General features: G+C 42.7%; 3 protein-coding genes and 1 long non-coding RNA gene across 4 annotated transcripts; 3 read left to right on the forward strand and 1 right to left on the reverse strand.

Moving 5' to 3' along the window:
• The first annotated feature begins 54 nt into the window (after window positions 1-54).
• LOC134128556 (uncharacterized) lies at window positions 55-1,020 on the forward strand. The gene is made up of 3 exons (XR_009956205.1): window positions 55-192; window positions 272-315; window positions 426-1,020. It is a non-coding gene; the product is annotated as an uncharacterized LOC134128556 (long non-coding RNA).
• Window positions 1,021-2,834: 1,814 nt separating this feature from the next.
• Window positions 2,835-5,202, forward strand: LOC119222257 (uncharacterized). The gene is made up of 4 exons (XM_062561587.1): window positions 2,835-2,889; window positions 3,020-3,715; window positions 3,921-4,174; window positions 4,273-5,202. The coding sequence occupies exons 1-4, from the start codon at window positions 2,835-2,837 to the stop codon at window positions 4,387-4,389; spliced, it is 1,122 nt and encodes a 373-aa protein (XP_062417571.1). The 3' UTR covers window positions 4,390-5,202.
• Window positions 5,203-9,882: 4,680 nt separating this feature from the next.
• Window positions 9,883-11,576, forward strand: LOC119222562 (uncharacterized). Its single transcript, XM_062566359.1, has 4 exons — window positions 9,883-9,937; window positions 10,066-10,767; window positions 10,911-11,033; window positions 11,121-11,576. The coding sequence occupies exons 1-4, from the start codon at window positions 9,883-9,885 to the stop codon at window positions 11,171-11,173; spliced, it is 933 nt and encodes a 310-aa protein (XP_062422343.1). The 3' UTR covers window positions 11,174-11,576.
• Window positions 11,577-15,573: 3,997 nt separating this feature from the next.
• On the reverse strand, window positions 15,574-18,274 carry LOC134102882 (uncharacterized). Its single transcript, XM_062561598.1, has 3 exons — window positions 16,926-18,274; window positions 16,456-16,821; window positions 15,574-16,149 (listed from the first exon to the last, which is right to left on the reverse strand). Exons 1-3 carry the CDS (start codon window positions 16,954-16,956, stop codon window positions 15,695-15,697), a joined length of 852 nt encoding a protein of 283 aa, XP_062417582.1. The 5' UTR covers window positions 16,957-18,274; the 3' UTR covers window positions 15,574-15,694.
• Window positions 18,275-18,284: the final 10 nt, after the last annotated feature.

An 18,284-nucleotide genomic window follows, 5' to 3' on the forward strand; every position in this document is an offset into this window, starting at 1 on the left:
AGTCGAGGTTGTTGTATCTAATTGGTGCTTAAAAGAGACGTGTTTCTGCCCTTTATCTCTTTGCAGATGAGGTGGACTCTCCTTTCTTTTTCTATTTCTTAAGTGGATCTTTGGTATTCACCAACATCCTAGTTGTTTTAATGGCTCTTTCAGTGTGCGTGATGAACAAGACAGACAGCTGCCAAAGCACAGGTAACTATAGCTGTTTGTATGTGACAGCTTGGTTTCACTTGATGCAGCTTTTTGAATAAAGAGCTTTTTCTGTTTTCAGAATCTCAAGCAAGATATCCAGCTCCCTCCACGGCAAATGCAAAGGTAAATAAAAAACGATTCAACTGCTGCCTTACAATTTACTAAAATAAATGCATCTTCCTAGTTTATGGTTTCATGTAATATTGAGCAACTAATATGTAATTTGTTACTAGGTTTACCAAAACAAAGAACTCCTGTATTATCCGGCTTTAAGTGTGCACCTGCACAACGGATCAAGTAGACAGACGGATCAGACCTGGAGTGAATGTGTTTACCACAGCGTGACGCAGTAGAACTGGACATAAGTCCAGTGTGTCCCGCAGGATGACTTTGCTATTGTGAGAATTACAGAAAAGACATACATTGGATTACTATAAAAGTAGCACCGATTCCAAAAAAGTCCACTGGCGGTCGCACTCTGTGAGTGAGCGCATGCGTTAGACCTCCGCACTGCCGGTAGTTCCCTTCCATTGAGGAAAAAAAAAAATCACGTCAGGTCACCGCGCATGCGCGATCGCTTCTGAAAGGAGAGTCTCATTGGGGTGTTTTTTATGTCCGATGTGTTGTGCGCTCCCTGTTGTTCCGTTTGGTAACCCGCTACTGCTCCTGGTTGTTATTATTCGGGCGAGCGCCATGAGTTGGATTGAAAAGTTGAGGGAAAAGCAGCTCGCGAGCCGAAAAAGTCTGTGGACCCCTGCGTTAGACCTTTTGCAACCACGGCGCAGCAGCACCCGCGTGAAAATGACTGTGTCCCCCCCCCCGTCGTCCGTCCGCGCCCCTCCCCTATGATTTTGAACGGTCTGGCCCACTTGAGATCACAGTGGTATCTGGCCCAAACCTAACGTGAGTTTAACACCCCTGTTCTACGTGGTCTACAGACAATCAGATCATCTGATGTTTTGTGCTCTACTTCATTTTTGTTTTCTATAACCAAAAAAAATGTTTTTTTTAATGTGAAATGAATGTCATCAGTGATAAGAAATAAATGTAAGAACAATTTGTAGCACTTTGAAGTGGAATTTTTGTGTGTGTCAGTATTCAATTCAGGGGCTTCTTTAGACATGTTTAGCAGAGAGGTTGGTTAACCCCACCCACCAAGTGGTGACAAGAACAGGAAGGTGCTTTTTTGTGTGACCTATAAGCCTGGTGCTGTAGCTGAGAATCTTCAGTTCAAAAGTGTGACTAATAGACTAGTGAAGTTGTCTTCTCTCTCATAAGAAGAAATGTACTTCACATCAAGGCACCACTAAAACGTAATGATGCAAAACATCATTGTACACCCTGAGCCTACAGCGGGTGAAAGAGTTTGCTGGATTCCAAGGGCGTAACCATGGTAATAGACATTGAGGGGGGTCCAAATGAATACCCTTCCCCATAATTATTTTTTGTTAAGTGCATTGCCTACAAATCTATATTTATACATGAAAATGTGCACATTTAGAACATAGTTTCAAGGACTGCATTGAATATTTGAATTCACATCTAAAGGAATAAAAGGAGAACAGATATTTCACATTTGTTGTGCTGTATATTGGGGGAGACGGATTGTTTTTTTTCTCAATATTTGGGGGGACACGACCCCCACAAAGAATGCGTGGTTACGCCCTTGCTGTATTAGCTCCATCAGAGTATCTCCTTCCAAAGCTTAAAAAATGACCTTTAAGATGCGGCCTCATTTTCTCATTAGCCATTCAGAGCAGACAGTGCTTTTTGGGGGGGTCGGGGTGGGGAAGTTACCGAACAGGGTGTGACATTTCAAGTGATCTATTAGCAGGAGTGAAATACAATATTCATGATTATGTTGTCATTAGTTCCATGAAGTTAAGAATGTGTTTTCAATAGCTTAGAATTAGTCCTTCAAATCTACAAGGAGAGCTGGTCCTCTTCACTAAATGTTTAGTGTTTCACAGCCATGTTTCTATAGTAGCAAAGAATATTTGCACAGATGTTTTCAATATTTTACATTCCCAGGAGGCCACCGTAGTTTACCCTCAAACTTATGGAACTTCTGTAAAGTAAGCCGCCAAGTGCTAAACCGTGGAAACACGCAGCCAACCACCACAAAAAACATGTTTATGTATCAAACCAAATATAAGTATGAAAATGAAAGTGAACAAAATGTCTCTCATTTAAGTTACCAGTAATTAGTCCATAATAGTTCATAAAGTTTTGGTAGCACTTCATGCTGGTGAATAAACTGATAAAGAACTGTGATTAATACATTTACATGTCTAAATAATAAAGTACTGTTATTGTTTAATCAGTACATTGTTATGTCTCCATACTGCAGCTTGAAAAGACAGCTGAGTTTACTTGATATCAATTTATCAAGTAAAGATGCTTTGAGGAAACTGCCTTAAAACATGTTTATTTTTTATACAAATTAGTTACATTTAGTTACAATTATATCAAATTATCTGAACAAGTTGCACAATACACTAATTTGACTCTATAGAAGGCAGTCAGGATGTGATCGAGTAGGATGTACTGTCACTTTGGTTAGCCAATCAAATGCAGTCTTGTGAGTGTGATATGTAGAACAAATGAAGATTGTTCTCATTGAACACAATAATTTCCACACAATGACATCTCCAACGTTTATCTTCCATCTGACGTGTTTATTCTTGTGGAAAATGGGTGAGTTGTGTTTTTTGAGACTACAGTTTGAATCTTTTATATCGTGTGGCCACTCCTGATGGCACTGCTTCAGATGTGTTGATTCATAGGATCACAAAGTGTAATCTGTTCTTCTCTTGTATCGCTTCAGTTCACACGACCAACCTGGATTCCTCCTCATCTGTTCATCAAGGGCAAAGTTTTCTATCAGTTCAAACTGGGAAAAACTTGACTTTGAAATGTTTTCAAGAAGCCGGTTCAGCAGCAAGGCTTCACTGGTTCAAACATACTCTCGGACAGAAACCGAGTCTCATCTCATCCTACCTCAGGTTTACAAAAGGCACTGCTAAATTCCAAAAATCACGCTTCACATTGGATACTGAAAATGATCGGAATCACCTGACGATAACAGATCTGCACATTAATGACTCAGCTACTTACTACTGTGTGAGCAGCAATACACACACAATTGATTTCTTGACGACAACTACTGTCAGTGTACAGGGTTCTAGTACAAACATCCTAACTTTAGTTCATCAGTCACCATCAGAGACCATCCAGCCAGGAGGCTCTGTGACTCTGAACTGTACAGTACAAACTGGGACCTGTGATGGACAACACAGTGTTTACTGGTTCAAAGACTCTGAAGAATCTCATCCAGCACTCATTTACACTGATGGAGGCAGCTCTGATCAGTGTGAGAGGAAACCCAACACACAAACACACACCTGTGACTACAACCTGCCGATGGAGAACCTGAATCCGTCTCATGCTGGGACCTACTACTGTGCTGTTGCCTCATGTGGACACATTCTGTTTGGAAACAGGACCAAGCTGGACTTTGAAGGCAAGTCATTTTCGATCAGACGTTTTGTTATTTATTCCTCTTCATATAGTCAGTACAATACTTCAAAGGAAATGTACAATAAATGCAAAGCATTTGTTATTTTCTTATTGAATAATCACCTCGGAAAGGTTAATTTAATGTATTTTCATTCAACTATTGTCTCCCAATAAGACTTAAGCTGTGTACTGTCTTTGTTTCTCTACAGATGAGGACTCTCGTATCTTGGTGTATATCTTGAGTGGAGCTCTAACATTTACCACCGTCCTTAATGTCCTTCTGGTTTTCTTGCTTTGCACGATGAACAAGAGAAACCGCTGTGAAGTCACAGGTATTGTAAAAAAATATTCTGTGTGGCTGACAGTGTGTGCGCACTTCACACGGTCTTATAGTGTGAGCACTTTTCTTTCTTTTTCAGAGTCTAATGCAAGATGTTCAGCTCCCTCCACACCAAATGCAGAGGTAAGGTAACTGTTAGTTTAGTGTTAAAACCATCCCTATTCAGGACACAGTTGTATTGTCTATGCAGTTCAATTTTGTGGTTTATCATTTCTCGTTAGGATGAACAAAACGAATCAAACGTCCAACATGCGGCAGTAAGAGACGAGATCAGCAGATCTAGCAGACAAAGGAACAACCGTGAGATTGAATGCACATACTCAACTATAAAGCCATAGGAGTGTATGTACTTCAAAGGGGTACCAAGCAGACACTGAGGTCATTTTATCACTGTGTCTTTCTTGTGACTACGTGTTGAAGCAGAAACTGTTGCTCCTTTCTGTAAAGATGTGTTGATTCAACCTGTTACTTTAGGGCTTTGCTACGGCATCCGTTCACACTGATTTAACTGTATTTAACAGGAAAAAGTTACATTTCCATCAAACTCACAAATAGCTAAATTATTCTTGTTCATGCTTGTATGTGAGAGATAACTGTTTGAATCCAAGATGTTTTATGAAGGAAAGGAAAAAACTGCAAGCAAAGTTTAAACGTCGAGAGGAGAGTTAGAAGACTAAAATCAAATTCTACTATTTTTTTGTGTGTGCTGAGAAACAGTCAGTAACGCCCAACAACAAATCATGCCACTGATATTTATACTTACTCATATGTACTTTCAGATGTGCCTTGTTTTGGATTTGTTTTGTTTCGTTGTTGTGTTTGTGTAACGTGGAGAAGTCGCACCGAGTCTCTAAACTAAACTTATATCATGATGGTAATTGTTGGAAAATGTGTTCAAAAACCACACACATACACAAACATTCCAGACCAGCCGATGTTTTGTTATGATGTCAAAATCCTTTTGGACACAATGTTATGAGTGAACATGAAGTACTAACAATTTCAAGTTTGATGTAATAACTTCATTGTATTTTGTGCAATGGTAATAAACACAAATGATGAATAGTCAAGATATTCTGCCTGTGAGCCTACTCTTTTGCTTTCACACATTGAGGAGGTTGTCTATATGAATACATCCATGAATATGAACGTCAACTTTAAACTCATGTGTGTACCATGTACGGTCAGTCAATGGGCTATAGTACGTTTTATTTAAAGAGGAAATAATAAAATGCTTTCACACATTTATTGTTCAGGCTTGTTCTTCTGTACAAATAAGACAGTTATTACGTAGGGAGAGAGTTTTTTTGAGATCACAGAGATCCGTTATGACGTCGCGATGACGTCGTGTACGCACCATCGATGCTGAAGGCAGAAGAACACGTTACGTGATGAACACCACACACTGCAGCCGAGCATCCACTGTCTCTCACACGGTCTCACACACGGTCTCACACATGGTCTCACACACTTTATCTCATACAGTCTCACACACTGTCTCTCACACTGTACAGTGTTGCGATGCAGAGAACGTCTGGAAAGCTTCTGCATGTCGTTTACTGCTTCAATTTTCTGATAATGATTAATAGATACATACTGATTCTATACACAGATTCACACACACACATAGTAAAACACCTAGTTCCATGTGGTAATTTATGCATACATGTACATACGATGCAGCCATTTTCACAGAGTTAAATTGACTCTGTGAGATTCTATTTTAACTCTAAGCTGATGTTTATATTGTCCCAATCTTGTCAGTGTTAAATCAACACTCAACACAGTGTTAACAATGTGATAAGTATAAAAAATAAATCTGCTCATTGTTAAATATATTACATGTCAATCAGATTGACACAGGAAAAACTCCCCCAAAAATGAAAAAGCATTCAATAGGGAGAATAAAGGGAAGAAACCTTTAGAGAGAAAGAGGAAAAAAGTTTTGGTCCCTATTATGTAATGCAACAACTCAAATATTATAGTGGTTTTGAAGTGTTGTAGCTATAAACTGTCATCTATCAGCCAGTCAGCATCTGTTAAATTTGAATAACTCAGGAAACCACTGCAAACGACTTGGTATTAACGTCATGAGTTCTCTCTAAGGTCTGCGGTGCTGAGGGGGGGGGGGGGGGTTAATGCTCTGAAAGTTTCCACATTTCTAACCACATCTGCAATACTACATCAACTACTTCAAAGCTATAATAATATTAAACTTTATTTAACAGCATCAGGCTTTCGAGCCGCAAAATAACAAATAACAAGTCAAGTGACAAAGCTCTGTAGAGTAAGGAGAATGTGAAGGAAAGTTGTTATATATGACAAGGGAGGGACTGAGTTGTGGATCATACTTAGAGCAAAATGCAGTTAGAAAGCTTTTCACTGAGGGTTTGCGTACAACAAAAGAAGAATGGCAAAGGTTTCTGACACTGCTGATCCTCCTCTGAAGGAAGCAAATAAATAAGGCAATTACAAATGTTTGACCTTGACCTTTAGGCTTTTCTTTGTATCTCTGTCAGTGCAGCAGTAGTTTTCAGTAATTGTTATGATCAAAATTGACTTAACCTTAACAAAGAACTTAATTTAGCACTCCAATGTCACCCTCCAATAAAACATTACATACCTGGGTTTTATTTTTCAAAAAAATGTACAATACCAAGATACAGAGCCAATGCTTCTACATACATTTCTCTCACCATGGAAATCTTTTCAAGTTAACTTTACTCTATAAAGAGAGCGCGTTTCCTCAGCAGGACGTACAGCACAGAGTCACATGGGGTTGGCCAATCAAACACAGTCTGTCTCTGAATAGTGGAAAATGTCACGACGCAGGGTCCGAGGGCAGGGAGGGAGGACTCAAACGCAGAGTTGATGAAAAATAAAAGGGCTTTAATAGTCAAAACTCAAAATCAAAATCGCTCCCACCAAAAAGGGGAGGAAGGAGGAGAAAACAAAACCAACAAACAAAACAGGGACCTGGACTTGAAAACACAAACTTGACTTACGTGACACATGAACGGTCGACATGTAATGACGCCACACCAGACAAGGGACTCACAGGGCTTAAATACACAAGGGAGGTGCAGGTGATTGAACACAGGTGGAAACGATCAAGCACGGCAGACAATCACAAGGGAAGACAGGACAAGGCAGGAAGTGAAGTTACCCAGGAACACCAGAGACATGAAAACTACAAAATAAGACAGCAGACCCAAACCGTGACAGAACCCCCCCCTCAAGGACCGAATTCCAGACGGTCCTAAAGGGGGGCAGAACCATGAAAATCAGACAAGGGGCGGGAGGGTGGGGACCCGACAGCTATGGTCCGGCGGCCTGCCGGGGCGGCGGCCGGGCGTGGGGTGCTCTGGGGGTCTGCCGGGTCGGCGGCCGGGCCTCAGGGTCTCGGGGGGTCTGCCGGGTCGGCGGCCGGGCCTCAGGGTCTCGGGGGGTCTGCCGGGTCGGCGGCCGGGCCTCAGGGTCTCGGGGGGTCTGCCGGGTCGGCGGCCGGGCCTCAGGGTCTCGGGGGGTCTGCCGGGTCGGCGGCCGGGCCTCAGGGTCTCGGGGGGTCTGCCGGGTCGGCGGCCGGGCCTCAGGGTCTCGGGGGGCGCCGAGCTGTGCGGCTCCGGCGTCGTCGTGGCGTGGGGCGCAGAGCTGTGCGGCTCCGGCGTCGTCGTGGCGTGGGGCGCAGAGCTGTGCGGCTCCGGCGTTGTCGTCGTCGTCGTGGCCGGGGGCGCCGACCCAACCCCTGACCCCACCCCCCCTTCAAGGACCGACTTCCAGGCGGTCCCAAGAGGGTGGGAGGGAGGGGTCATGGTCGGGGGCCGTGGGGACGGGGCTGGAGGGGTCATGGTCGGGGGCCGTGGGGACGGGGCTGGAGGGGTCATGGTCGGGGGCCGTGGGGACGGGCCTGGAGGGGTCATGGTCGGGGGCCGTGGGGACGGGGCTGGAGACTGGAGTCTTGGGGCCGGAACGGGCGGAGACTGGAGTCTTGGGGCCGGAACGGGCGGAGACTGGAGTCTTGGGGCCGGAACGGGCGGAGACTGGAGTCTTGGGGCCGGAACGGGCGGAGACTGGAGTCTGGGGGCCGGAACGGGCGGAGACTGGAGTCTGGGGGCCGGAACGGGCGGAGGCGAGGCTCTGGGGGCCGGAACGGGAGGAGGCGAGGCTCTGGGGGCCGGAACGGGAGGAGGCGAGGCTCTGGGGGCCGGAACGGGAGGAGGCGAGGCTCTGGGGGCCGGAACGGGAGGAGGCGAGGCTCTGGGGGCCGGAACGGGAGGAGGCGAGGCTCTGGGGGCCGGAACGGGAGGAGGCGAGGCTCTGGGGGCCGGAACGGGAGGAGGCGAGGCTCTGGGGGCCGGAACGGGAGGAGGCGAGGCTCTGGGGGCCGGAACGGGAGGAGGCGAGGCTCTGGGGGCCGGAACGGGAGGAGGCGAGGCTCTGGGGGCCGGAACGGGCGGGGGTCTTGGGGCTGGGGGCGTGGGTCTTGGAGCTGGGGGCGTGGGTCTTGGAGCTGGGGGCGTGGGTCTTGGAGCTGGGGGCGTGGGTCTTGGAGCTGGGGGCGTGGGTCTTGGAGCTGGGGGCGTGGGTCTTGGGGCCGGTTCGGGCGGAGACGGGCGTGGTTGGCGCCGTCGCTGCCGCCGAATGCGGAGGTCCAGGGCGTGGGGGTCGTACCTGGCCTGGAGGCGGGCGGCCAGCTCCAGCACCTGTTTCCAGCGTGCGCTGAGGACTGGCGGCTGGACGCTGGCCTCCATCGGCGAGGCCCAACCTGGGTCTGGAGAGCGGCGAGGGCGGTGACCGGGGCGCTGCCTGGAGCCTGCTTTCGAGCCAGGGTTGGCGTTGCGCCGGGCAGCCAGCTGCGTGCCGTGTGGGTCCCCAAATGCCAGGCGAGTTCCCAAAAACGGATTTCTTGGGTCAAACCCTGCTGAGTCCTTAGGTGGTGGCGTCATTCTGTCACGGCGCAGGGTCCGAGGGCAGGGAGGGAGGACTCAAACGCAGAGTTGATGAAAAATAAAAGGGCTTTAATAGTCAAAACTCAAAATCAAAATCGCTCCCACCAAAAAGGGGAGGAAGGAGGAGAAAACAAAACCAACAAACAAAACAGGGACCTGGACTTGAAAACACAAACTTGACTTACGTGACACATGAACGGTCGACATGTAATGACGCCACACCAGACAAGGGACTCACAGGGCTTAAATACACAAGGGAGGTGCAGGTGATTGAACACAGGTGGAAACGATCAAGCACGGCAGACAATCACAAGGGAAGACAGGACAAGGCAGGAAGTGAAGTTACCCAGGAACACCAGAGACATGAAAACTACAAAATAAGACAGCAGACCCAAACCGTGACAGAAAAAGTATTGAGATTCTCTTCATTCAACACAAGAATTTGAACATGATGACATCTACAAGGTTTGCTGTCTATGTGACATGGTTGTTCTTGTGTGTATATATATATATATATAATATATATATATATGTATATTTAACCTGAGAACATTGTTATGTCTCTATACTGAAGCTTGAAAAGACAACTGTCTGATATCATGATATCAAGAAAGGATGCTAAAAACATGTTTATATTTGATAAAAAAAACTTTTTTTTTGTTTAAGTTGTTTTAATCATATATATATATATATATATATATATAATTTTTGAACAAATTGCGCAATACACTAATTTGAATGAATAGGTGTCAGTGATCATGTGATCGTGTTTCCTGAGTAGGATGTACTGTCACTTTTTGTTGGCCAATCAAACACAGTCTTGTGAGTGAACAATTTAGAAGGATGAAGATTGTTCTCATTCAACACAATCATTTCGACACGATGACATCTCCAAAATGTATCTTCTACCTGACATGTTTGTTCTTGGGGAAAATGGGTGAGTTGTTTCTTGTGACTACAGTTTGAATCTTTTATAGCGTGTGGCCACTCCTGATGGCACTGCTTCAAATGTGTTGATTCATAGGATCACAAAATGTAATCTGTTCTTCTCTTGTATCGCTTCAGTTCAGACGGCCGACCTGGATTCCTCCTCATCTGTTCATCAAGGGAATAGTTTTCTATCAGTTCAAACTGGGGAAAACTTGACGTTGAAATGTTTTTATGAAACCAGTACAATAGCAAAGCTTCACTGGTTTAAACACACTCTCGGACAGGAACCAAGGCTCATTTCAACCTACTTCAGGTTCACAAAAGCAACTTTTTATGCTGAATTCCAAAATTCACGCTTCACATTGAATAATGAAACGGATTGGAATCACTTGACGATAACAGATCTGCACATTAATGACTCAGCTACTTACTACTGTGTGAGCAGCAATACACACACATTTGATTTCTTGACGACAACTACTGTCAGTGTACAGGGTTCTAGTACAAACATCCTAACTTTAGTTCATCAGTCACCATCAGAGACCATCCAGCCAGGAGGCTCTGTGACTCTGAACTGTACAGTACAAACTGGGACCTGTGATGGACAACACAGTGTTTACTGGTTCAAAGACTCTGAAGAATCTCATCCAGCACTCATTTACACTGATGGAGGCAGCACTGATCAGTGTGAGAGGAAACCCAACACACAAACACACACCTGTGACTACAACCTGCCGATGGAGAGCCTGAATCCGTCTCATGCTGGGACCTACTACTGTGCTGTTGCCTCGTGTGGACACATTCTGTTTGGAAACAGGACCAAGCTGGACTTTGAAGGTAAGTGTAATCTCATTCCAATTAATATAGTCAGTATAATACTTTTAAAGGCAATATTATATATATACATTCAACATTCAACTGTTGTGTCTCCCATTAAGACTCAGGCTGTGTACTGTGTCCTGTTTTTTGTTTCTCTACAGATGAGGACTCTCGTATCTTGGTGTATTTCTTGAGTGGAGCTCTAGCATTTACCACCATCGTTACTGTATTTCTGGTTTTCTTACTTTGCACGATGAACAAGAGAAACCGCTGTGAAGTCACAGGTATTGTAAAAAAATATTCTGTGTGTCTGACAGTGTGTGCTCACTTCACACGGTCTTATAGTGTGAGCACTTTTCTTTCTTTTTCAGAGTCTCATGCAAGATGTTCAGCTCCCTCCACACTAAATGCAGAGGTAAGGTAACTGTTGTTTTATCATTCAAACCTTATTCAGGACACAGTTATATTGTCTAAAATGTACAATATTGTGGTTTATCATTTTTTGTTAGGATGAACAAAACAAATCAAACGTCCAACATGCGCCAGTAAGAGACGAGATCAGCAGATCTAGCAGACAAAGGAACAACCGTGAGATTGAATGCACATACTCGACTGTAAAGCCATAGGAGTGTTTGTACTTCAAAGGGGTACCAAGCAGACACTGAGGCCTCTCGGCACAGTCTGTCCCGTCTTTCTCACTGAAAAAGGTAAATCTCCATCAAACTGATAGTAGATGATAGTAGTTGTGGGAAAATTAGGGGTGCAAACTCTTCAACTTTTTGGTTATCTGCCGTTTTTGAGGGGGGGAGCCCTCCAAGTAATATATATATATACATGTATATTCAATATTTAAAAATATATATTCCCCAAGGAGCATGCCCCGGAGCCCCCGAGGGGCTTGACACCTTGTCACCTTTTTCTTCCCTGATGAGTTTGCACCCCTGGAAAATGTGTTCAAAAACCACATGTATATATACACACATTCCACATCAGCTGTGGTTCTTCAGTGTTAAACATGCATTTATTTTGACGTAAAAATCATTTTGGACACAATGTTATATGTGAATATGAAATACTACCAATTGTTTCAAGTGTGATGTAATAACTTGATAGTAATTTGTGCAATGGTAATAAATACAGATCAAACAAATCTTTTGCCTGTGAGCCTTCCATTTGTGTTTTTTTTTTATATACAAAACCTTCTGGCCTCTCACAAGATCCCCCTGAAGTTCAAGTTCCTTCCACGTTGGCTCCACTCAGCACTAGATGCTTCAAAAGCAAAACACAGTTATCCTCCACTGCTCGTTTGTCATGTTAATTTATTTCACTGGACAACAATTTAAAAAAAACGAAGGCGAATTATAAGCTTTTTCTGAATTCTTCTTGTGGCAAAAAACGATCTTTAGGAACACAGATCTAAACCACTAGATGGTTTGTGAAACCATCTGTCAATCAAACTACTTCAAGAGCTGCCATTTTGGTTTAAAGGACAAAGAGTCGACTCAATTTTGCATCACACTCACATAAATCACGTCAATAGTCAGTAGCATTAGCAGTAGTAGTAATGTCCTCACAGGACCTGATTGGTCCCCGTTTTCACATTTTTGTCATTAAGAACTGTCTGCACCCCAATACAATAAGATTTTAATTAAAGGATTAAAGAAATCAGCAAAAGCAAAAACTTTTATTCATTTGAATAATTCCTTTTATTGCAGACAGGTGATGAACTAATCGATGTGGTAACTGATCCCATTTCCTCAAATGAGCCAATATTCAGCCTCCTGTAACCTAACAATCTCTGGCAGCCATATGAGGGCCTCTATTCCCCCCCAGCCAGTATAGATATTACATATAGCCTCCCATCCTAAAGCTACAGTGAAATACAGTGGAGACTCTGTCGTTTATTCTGACATCAGACATTGTCAAAGGAGATGAAAAGTGTCATCTCTGCAATGCAGACAAACCAAAGAGATTGAAGACTGATCAAATGCAGATCTCCTACCTGGTGGTACATAGACGAGTTCAAAACACATCCAGGAACTCTGTGTATGTGTATACATCTTTGAATAGGAAGTCAACCTAGCACTTCCTCATCTGTACTATGTAAGGTCAGTCAGTGGACTCTAGTTTTTAAGGGTAATAATGAAAAGCACATTTATTGTTGGGGCTTGTTCCTCTGTATAAATAAGATATTACTTAATTTGTAAGTGTAACTGTAACTGTACTTAACTTAACTTAACTGTACTGGCACGGGGCGAATAGAGGCCCTCATATGGCTGCCAGAGATTTTTAGGTTAGAGGAGGCTGGATATCTGCTCATTTGAGGAAATGGGTTCAGTTATCAGCTGGTGGGTTCTACCTACATTTCAGCCAGTGTAAAAACGTCAGTGCACAGACTAGTCAGGAGTCTTATCTGTGTCCAGTGACTTCTGCATTAAGGTGCCTGCTGTGTTAAGTTGTCTAACCTAGTTGTAAAAGTAATATGAGCTCAGTTAGATGCACCAGAAAGAATTGTATCCTCTGAATCTTGTGCCACCACCCCGATTTGGAGTGAGTACTGTATGGTTTATTCCAAAATGTTAATTTTCTATTTCTTTAGTTTAAAGGTGTGCCATGAAAATGAATGCTGACATAAGCTGAATATGCTAAAAAAAACCTCTGGTCTATTAATAACGTAACCAGAAATGTAAGTGGGGCATGCAACCTTGAAACTAGCGAGCTCTGCGCATGACCTCGCTCTGACTGCTGCCGTAGAAAAGGTGTGAACTGCTGTGAACAGGTTTCGGCTGGTGGAAACTTTACTCCTAGCTTGAACAGATGAAGACTGGCCCATGAGCAAAGAGAAGATATTTTGTGAGGACAGGTGCAAATAAAGGAAATGCAATTTCACTGTACAAACAGCAATAATGCGGCGGGAGTAGCAGAGCAGAGTATCATCAAAGGTTCAGATGCCTACAATATAACAACTCAACTAAAATATTTTAGTGGTTTAAAACACTGGTGTAGAGCCATAAACTCATCTTTTAGCCAGTTAGCATCCGTGTGATTTTAAATAACCACTGCAAAGATCTGTGGTGCTGGTGGGGTTATATGCTCTGACAATTTCCACAATTCTAACCAGCCCTTCATTGCTGACATCATATACACACTGAGTTGTTTACTTGAATTTACCTTAAATAATTAAAGTTAAGAGTTGTGAACCATTTTTTTTTTCAAAACCCGTCACTTAAAAAAACATATGAATAAATGGTGACATAACTCCTTTAGCTTGACGCACGCTCCTGATCTTGAATCTAGAATCGATTGCTCTACCTTAGCGTCCTGGATGTTGGTGTTTTTGCGGCTGAATATTTTGGGCTTAATATTGTAACCATGATTTTTTTTGCGGCTGAATATTTTAACAGTGATTTTTTTTTAGGTTGAATTTTTTGCAGTATTTTAATGTTGAAAAACATTCAGATACCTCATTTCAATGCATAAATATTCAGTGCTAGAAATTCAATCACCTTTTTCTTTCAACACCCGATGACACAGATTTACTTCCATAAATAACATTACAGCTACAAAGTCAATACTCAGAAATAATGAAAAGCAATCAAAAGGAGTAGTTGTTTATCAAACCCAAAAGTCTCTCACAGAGTGTCCATCGAATCAACATTTAAAAAAAAAATACAATTCAGAGTCTGATATGAAATCTAAATTAGCCTAAATCCAATAAAGGAAATTATGTCTTAATAAACCTTCAAGCTTGCTATTCAGGAGATTGTTTGTGAGTGTGTGAAGGGATTCGGGGGAGGGTAGAATGTGAGACGACACCAGAGTTGTTTTGACGCCATATAAAACTTTTTAGTCTTCAATTTATTGAAAGCTGCTAGTGGTGCGGACCAATTTTTGAGGAAAGTATTTCTGAAGTTGGCCTTTGAGTGTTGAGTCTCTTACATTTTTAGATGATAAACTACCAGAGAAGCCTAGCCGTGCACTACCCTACATGCACCCATATGGGTTAATTCAGTATACACAGAATGAAATCCTATCCTTATGAATTATCGTAGTCGTAGTTTGTAAATGATATTTGTGTCAGCGTGTAGTCCAGTCTTATAAATAAGTTAAAGATGAAAAATGAAGCACAGAAGAAATTATTTTATATGATGGGATTTAAAAGTGGTGTGAACAGAAAAACTACATTTCATTGTAGGATTGTTAGAATTACCACCATGCAAAACAAACCATTGCTTCTCTCACATATTTAGCATTAGTGCAGCACTGCTGCACCTGGCCAAACTGCACGTAATTATTTAAAGGTCCTTATAAGTAGAGTATTTAGTTATTCATCAACTAAAGACAACCTAAAAAACAAATGAACATATTTTATACGTGTAATATATTTGTTGGGTTCAATGACATTTCAGCTTTCAACAGGCCACTCCTTTCAGCGTCCTTTCATAACTACACTGTGGTTTTCAGAGGAGACCTTTTCTCTGAAAAGAAAGAGCATGGTGACTCTTAACGACCCTTCACTTCCTTGTGTGTCTGTGCCTGGTTTCGAGCAGGATGTCCTCATTTTGTTTTAGGTTCCCTTGTGAAGCTTCACCACTAAAACTGTCGGTAGATCAGAACCTTCATGTATGATCAAACTATATGTTTAGAAGTTGTTCCACAACAGCATGATTCTCTGCGTTTAACCCCACACAGCTTGTTAAAACTCAACAGATATGTGGTTAAGATGATATGGTTCCATTAGCTGTTAGATAAACACCTGCTGACACAGACATGGACACACACAAAGCATAATTAAAAAAAGCATACATACAGTTAATTTGCCCAAATTGTTTTATTGAGAAAAATTGAATACATTTAGACAACAAAATAGCTGGAAATAAATCATTTTTGTTGTTTTTTTAATTTTTATTCAGAGCTGAATATTTTGAGCCAAACATTTAAGACATCACCGACTCTTACTGATCTCCACCAGGAGACAAATAGTTACCAACAAAAAGAGAGTCACAGTTCTACTGATGGAGAGCCAGACTAAAGTTGTCATCGGTGCCCTTGGGTCTCCTTGGTTACCATCTTTGACGAGCAGCTCGCTTCCATTACCGAGCAGCAGCTCCCCGCAGGAGGCCACGGCACAGTAGTAGGTTCCAGCATCTGAGGAGCTCACGTTCACCTTCTGTAAATGGTAGACGCAGCTTTGTGAAGGAGACCCTGGTGGTGCGGAAAGGTGCTCACACTCATCCACGCGGGTCTTGAGGACGCCTCCGCGAGATCTGTGTTGGAACCAGTAAACACTTTGATCTCCGTCACAGGTCCCGGAGTGTATGGTACAGTTGAAAGTCACAGTGTCTCCCGGATGCAAGGTCTCAGAAACTGGCCACTGGATTATTTCTTTGAGGTTGACTCCTACAACACACAGAAAAGAAGTCTCTATTTGTATTTCATCTACGGAAACATATTAAGTGTATGTAGGGCCTGCGTAATATAGTCTCTTTTTTATCCAGTTATTTTTCTGTGATAATAAATGAATTGATTGGAAAGTTCCTGGAACTGGTCATACAAATTGTTCTATAATCAATGATTCTTATTTCCACGATTAAAGATTATGAGCAAATTCATACTGACAATTTAGCATACACATGAGGTCATTGAAAACAATTCAGATCATTTATTACCGCTGCATTTAATCTATGAAAAATACAAGGATGATACCTTTGACGCTAAGAAAGACCCCGTCTCCAAATTCCGCAATGTTGGAGTGGGAGCTTCCACAAAAGTATCTGGCTGAATCTGATAATTGGACGTCAGAGATGTTTAAATGATTCATCCCTTCCGCCCTTTGCACGGAGTAACGAGGGTTCTTCAACAACCAGTGGTAGACTTTGGATGGTTCGTCGTGCTTGTAAAAATTGGACACGAGCTGCGGTCCGCCGCCAAAGGTTTGTCGGTACCAGGAGAAGTGCATTGCCACTTGGGTGTCGTAAAAGCAATGTAAAGTCACATTGTCCCCAACAGTGGCAGATTTAACCCCAGTGTCCTGTGTCACTGCTGCCGACTGGATCCCTGCCAGCAGGTGAACTAAGTGAAAAAGAGACAATGTTATGAAAGCATAGGCTCACCTTAAATTGGTTGCCTTAACTAGACACTCATACTCTGCAAATGTTTAATACAAAGTCACTTACGTACTCCACCAATGATCAGATACAGGTGCATCTCAGAAGTCTCAAGAACGAAAAAAGGAAGAAAAGAGGACAAACCAGGGTAGAAATGGGGTTACGTTTGATTGGTTGCAAAGATGGGTCAAACTGTGTGGCACTAAAACCTCCGCTATTCCGTCAGTGGAAAATAAATTGACATATTAGGACGGCAAAACATGTAGAAAAACGTTCGCAACGCAGGTTGGACCATTTACAAAAAGTGAGATGCAATTTATAACTTTTTCCGCAACTACTTGCATAATTCAAAGGATTATCACAAAACGTTTGGGTTATATTTTACTTTAAGCTGCCTTACAAAAAAAGCATCATTTCAGGATGTTCCTCTCTGTTTTTGTACAGAGTTGCAAAGAGGTTTCATAAAACAGTAACGTTTCTCAGATTAAAATGATAACAATTTGTTATCATTTAATATTTCGTATCTTTTAGATTTTCAGACCCTCCTGTGGTAAAATAAGTGGTTTTCTAAATGGATTATTGTGCAGGGAAAAATCACCGTGGCCAGAAATCAACAAAATATGAAGGATCCTCATAGTAGCTTCAAAATGAGATGGAAGTTAAGCACAAATTTCCCTATTTTCCCGAGGAAGCCTCTGTAGTGTCAAAATCTGCTCATGCATCTTTCTTCAAAGTGAACCTGAAACATCTAACTGAGGTAACGCCAGTCCAAATGGAACTCTGCTTGTTGGCTGCAATGGAAAGAAAGAGTGGGCCAACATGGCAGACAGAGATCTGTAGCACCACCTCGAGGAAACAAGTTGGACTTGTGTGGTGAGCAGGAGTCAACTGTTTACACTAGAAGAGGAAGAATGGCAGTGTGCCCATGAGCAGGGGCCCCTCTGATCTGATGAAAGCAGCCGTTGGTATTTAATGTGATGTCTGTGGCTGTTCGTTCCTGCCATTTGGTCAGCACCTCACTCGGCTACTTCTTGAATTTTACACACACAACACATTGTGATGATTGCATGGCTACATTTTGAGCTCCATGATGCTGACCCTTGGTGCAACACATTCTCAGTCCCTAACAGTGAAATACTAACAGCTTGGTAGGGGGACCTCTTCAGTGTCATTGCCACCGTGACAGATTCCATTCCATTTCTAAATAAAAGTATAATATATGTTTACTCACTTTTAGGTTTAGGTCTGAAAGTATTTTTGTTAGGTTGATGATATTCATTGTGATGGATAAGTGTGTAAGTAACATAAAAAAGTAGCATTAATCAACCAATAAAGAGCGGCCTTGTGATTGAGAGTCCTGTGTTTGTTCAACCGAACATTCTCCCTAATTAGACTTGTTGTTCTTTTACTTTTTCAGTCGTACTATTG

The sequence above is a fragment of the Pungitius pungitius genome, chromosome 1 (assembly GCF_949316345.1).
Source record: "Pungitius pungitius chromosome 1, fPunPun2.1, whole genome shotgun sequence".
Lineage (NCBI taxonomy): Eukaryota > Metazoa > Chordata > Actinopteri > Perciformes > Gasterosteidae > Pungitius > Pungitius pungitius.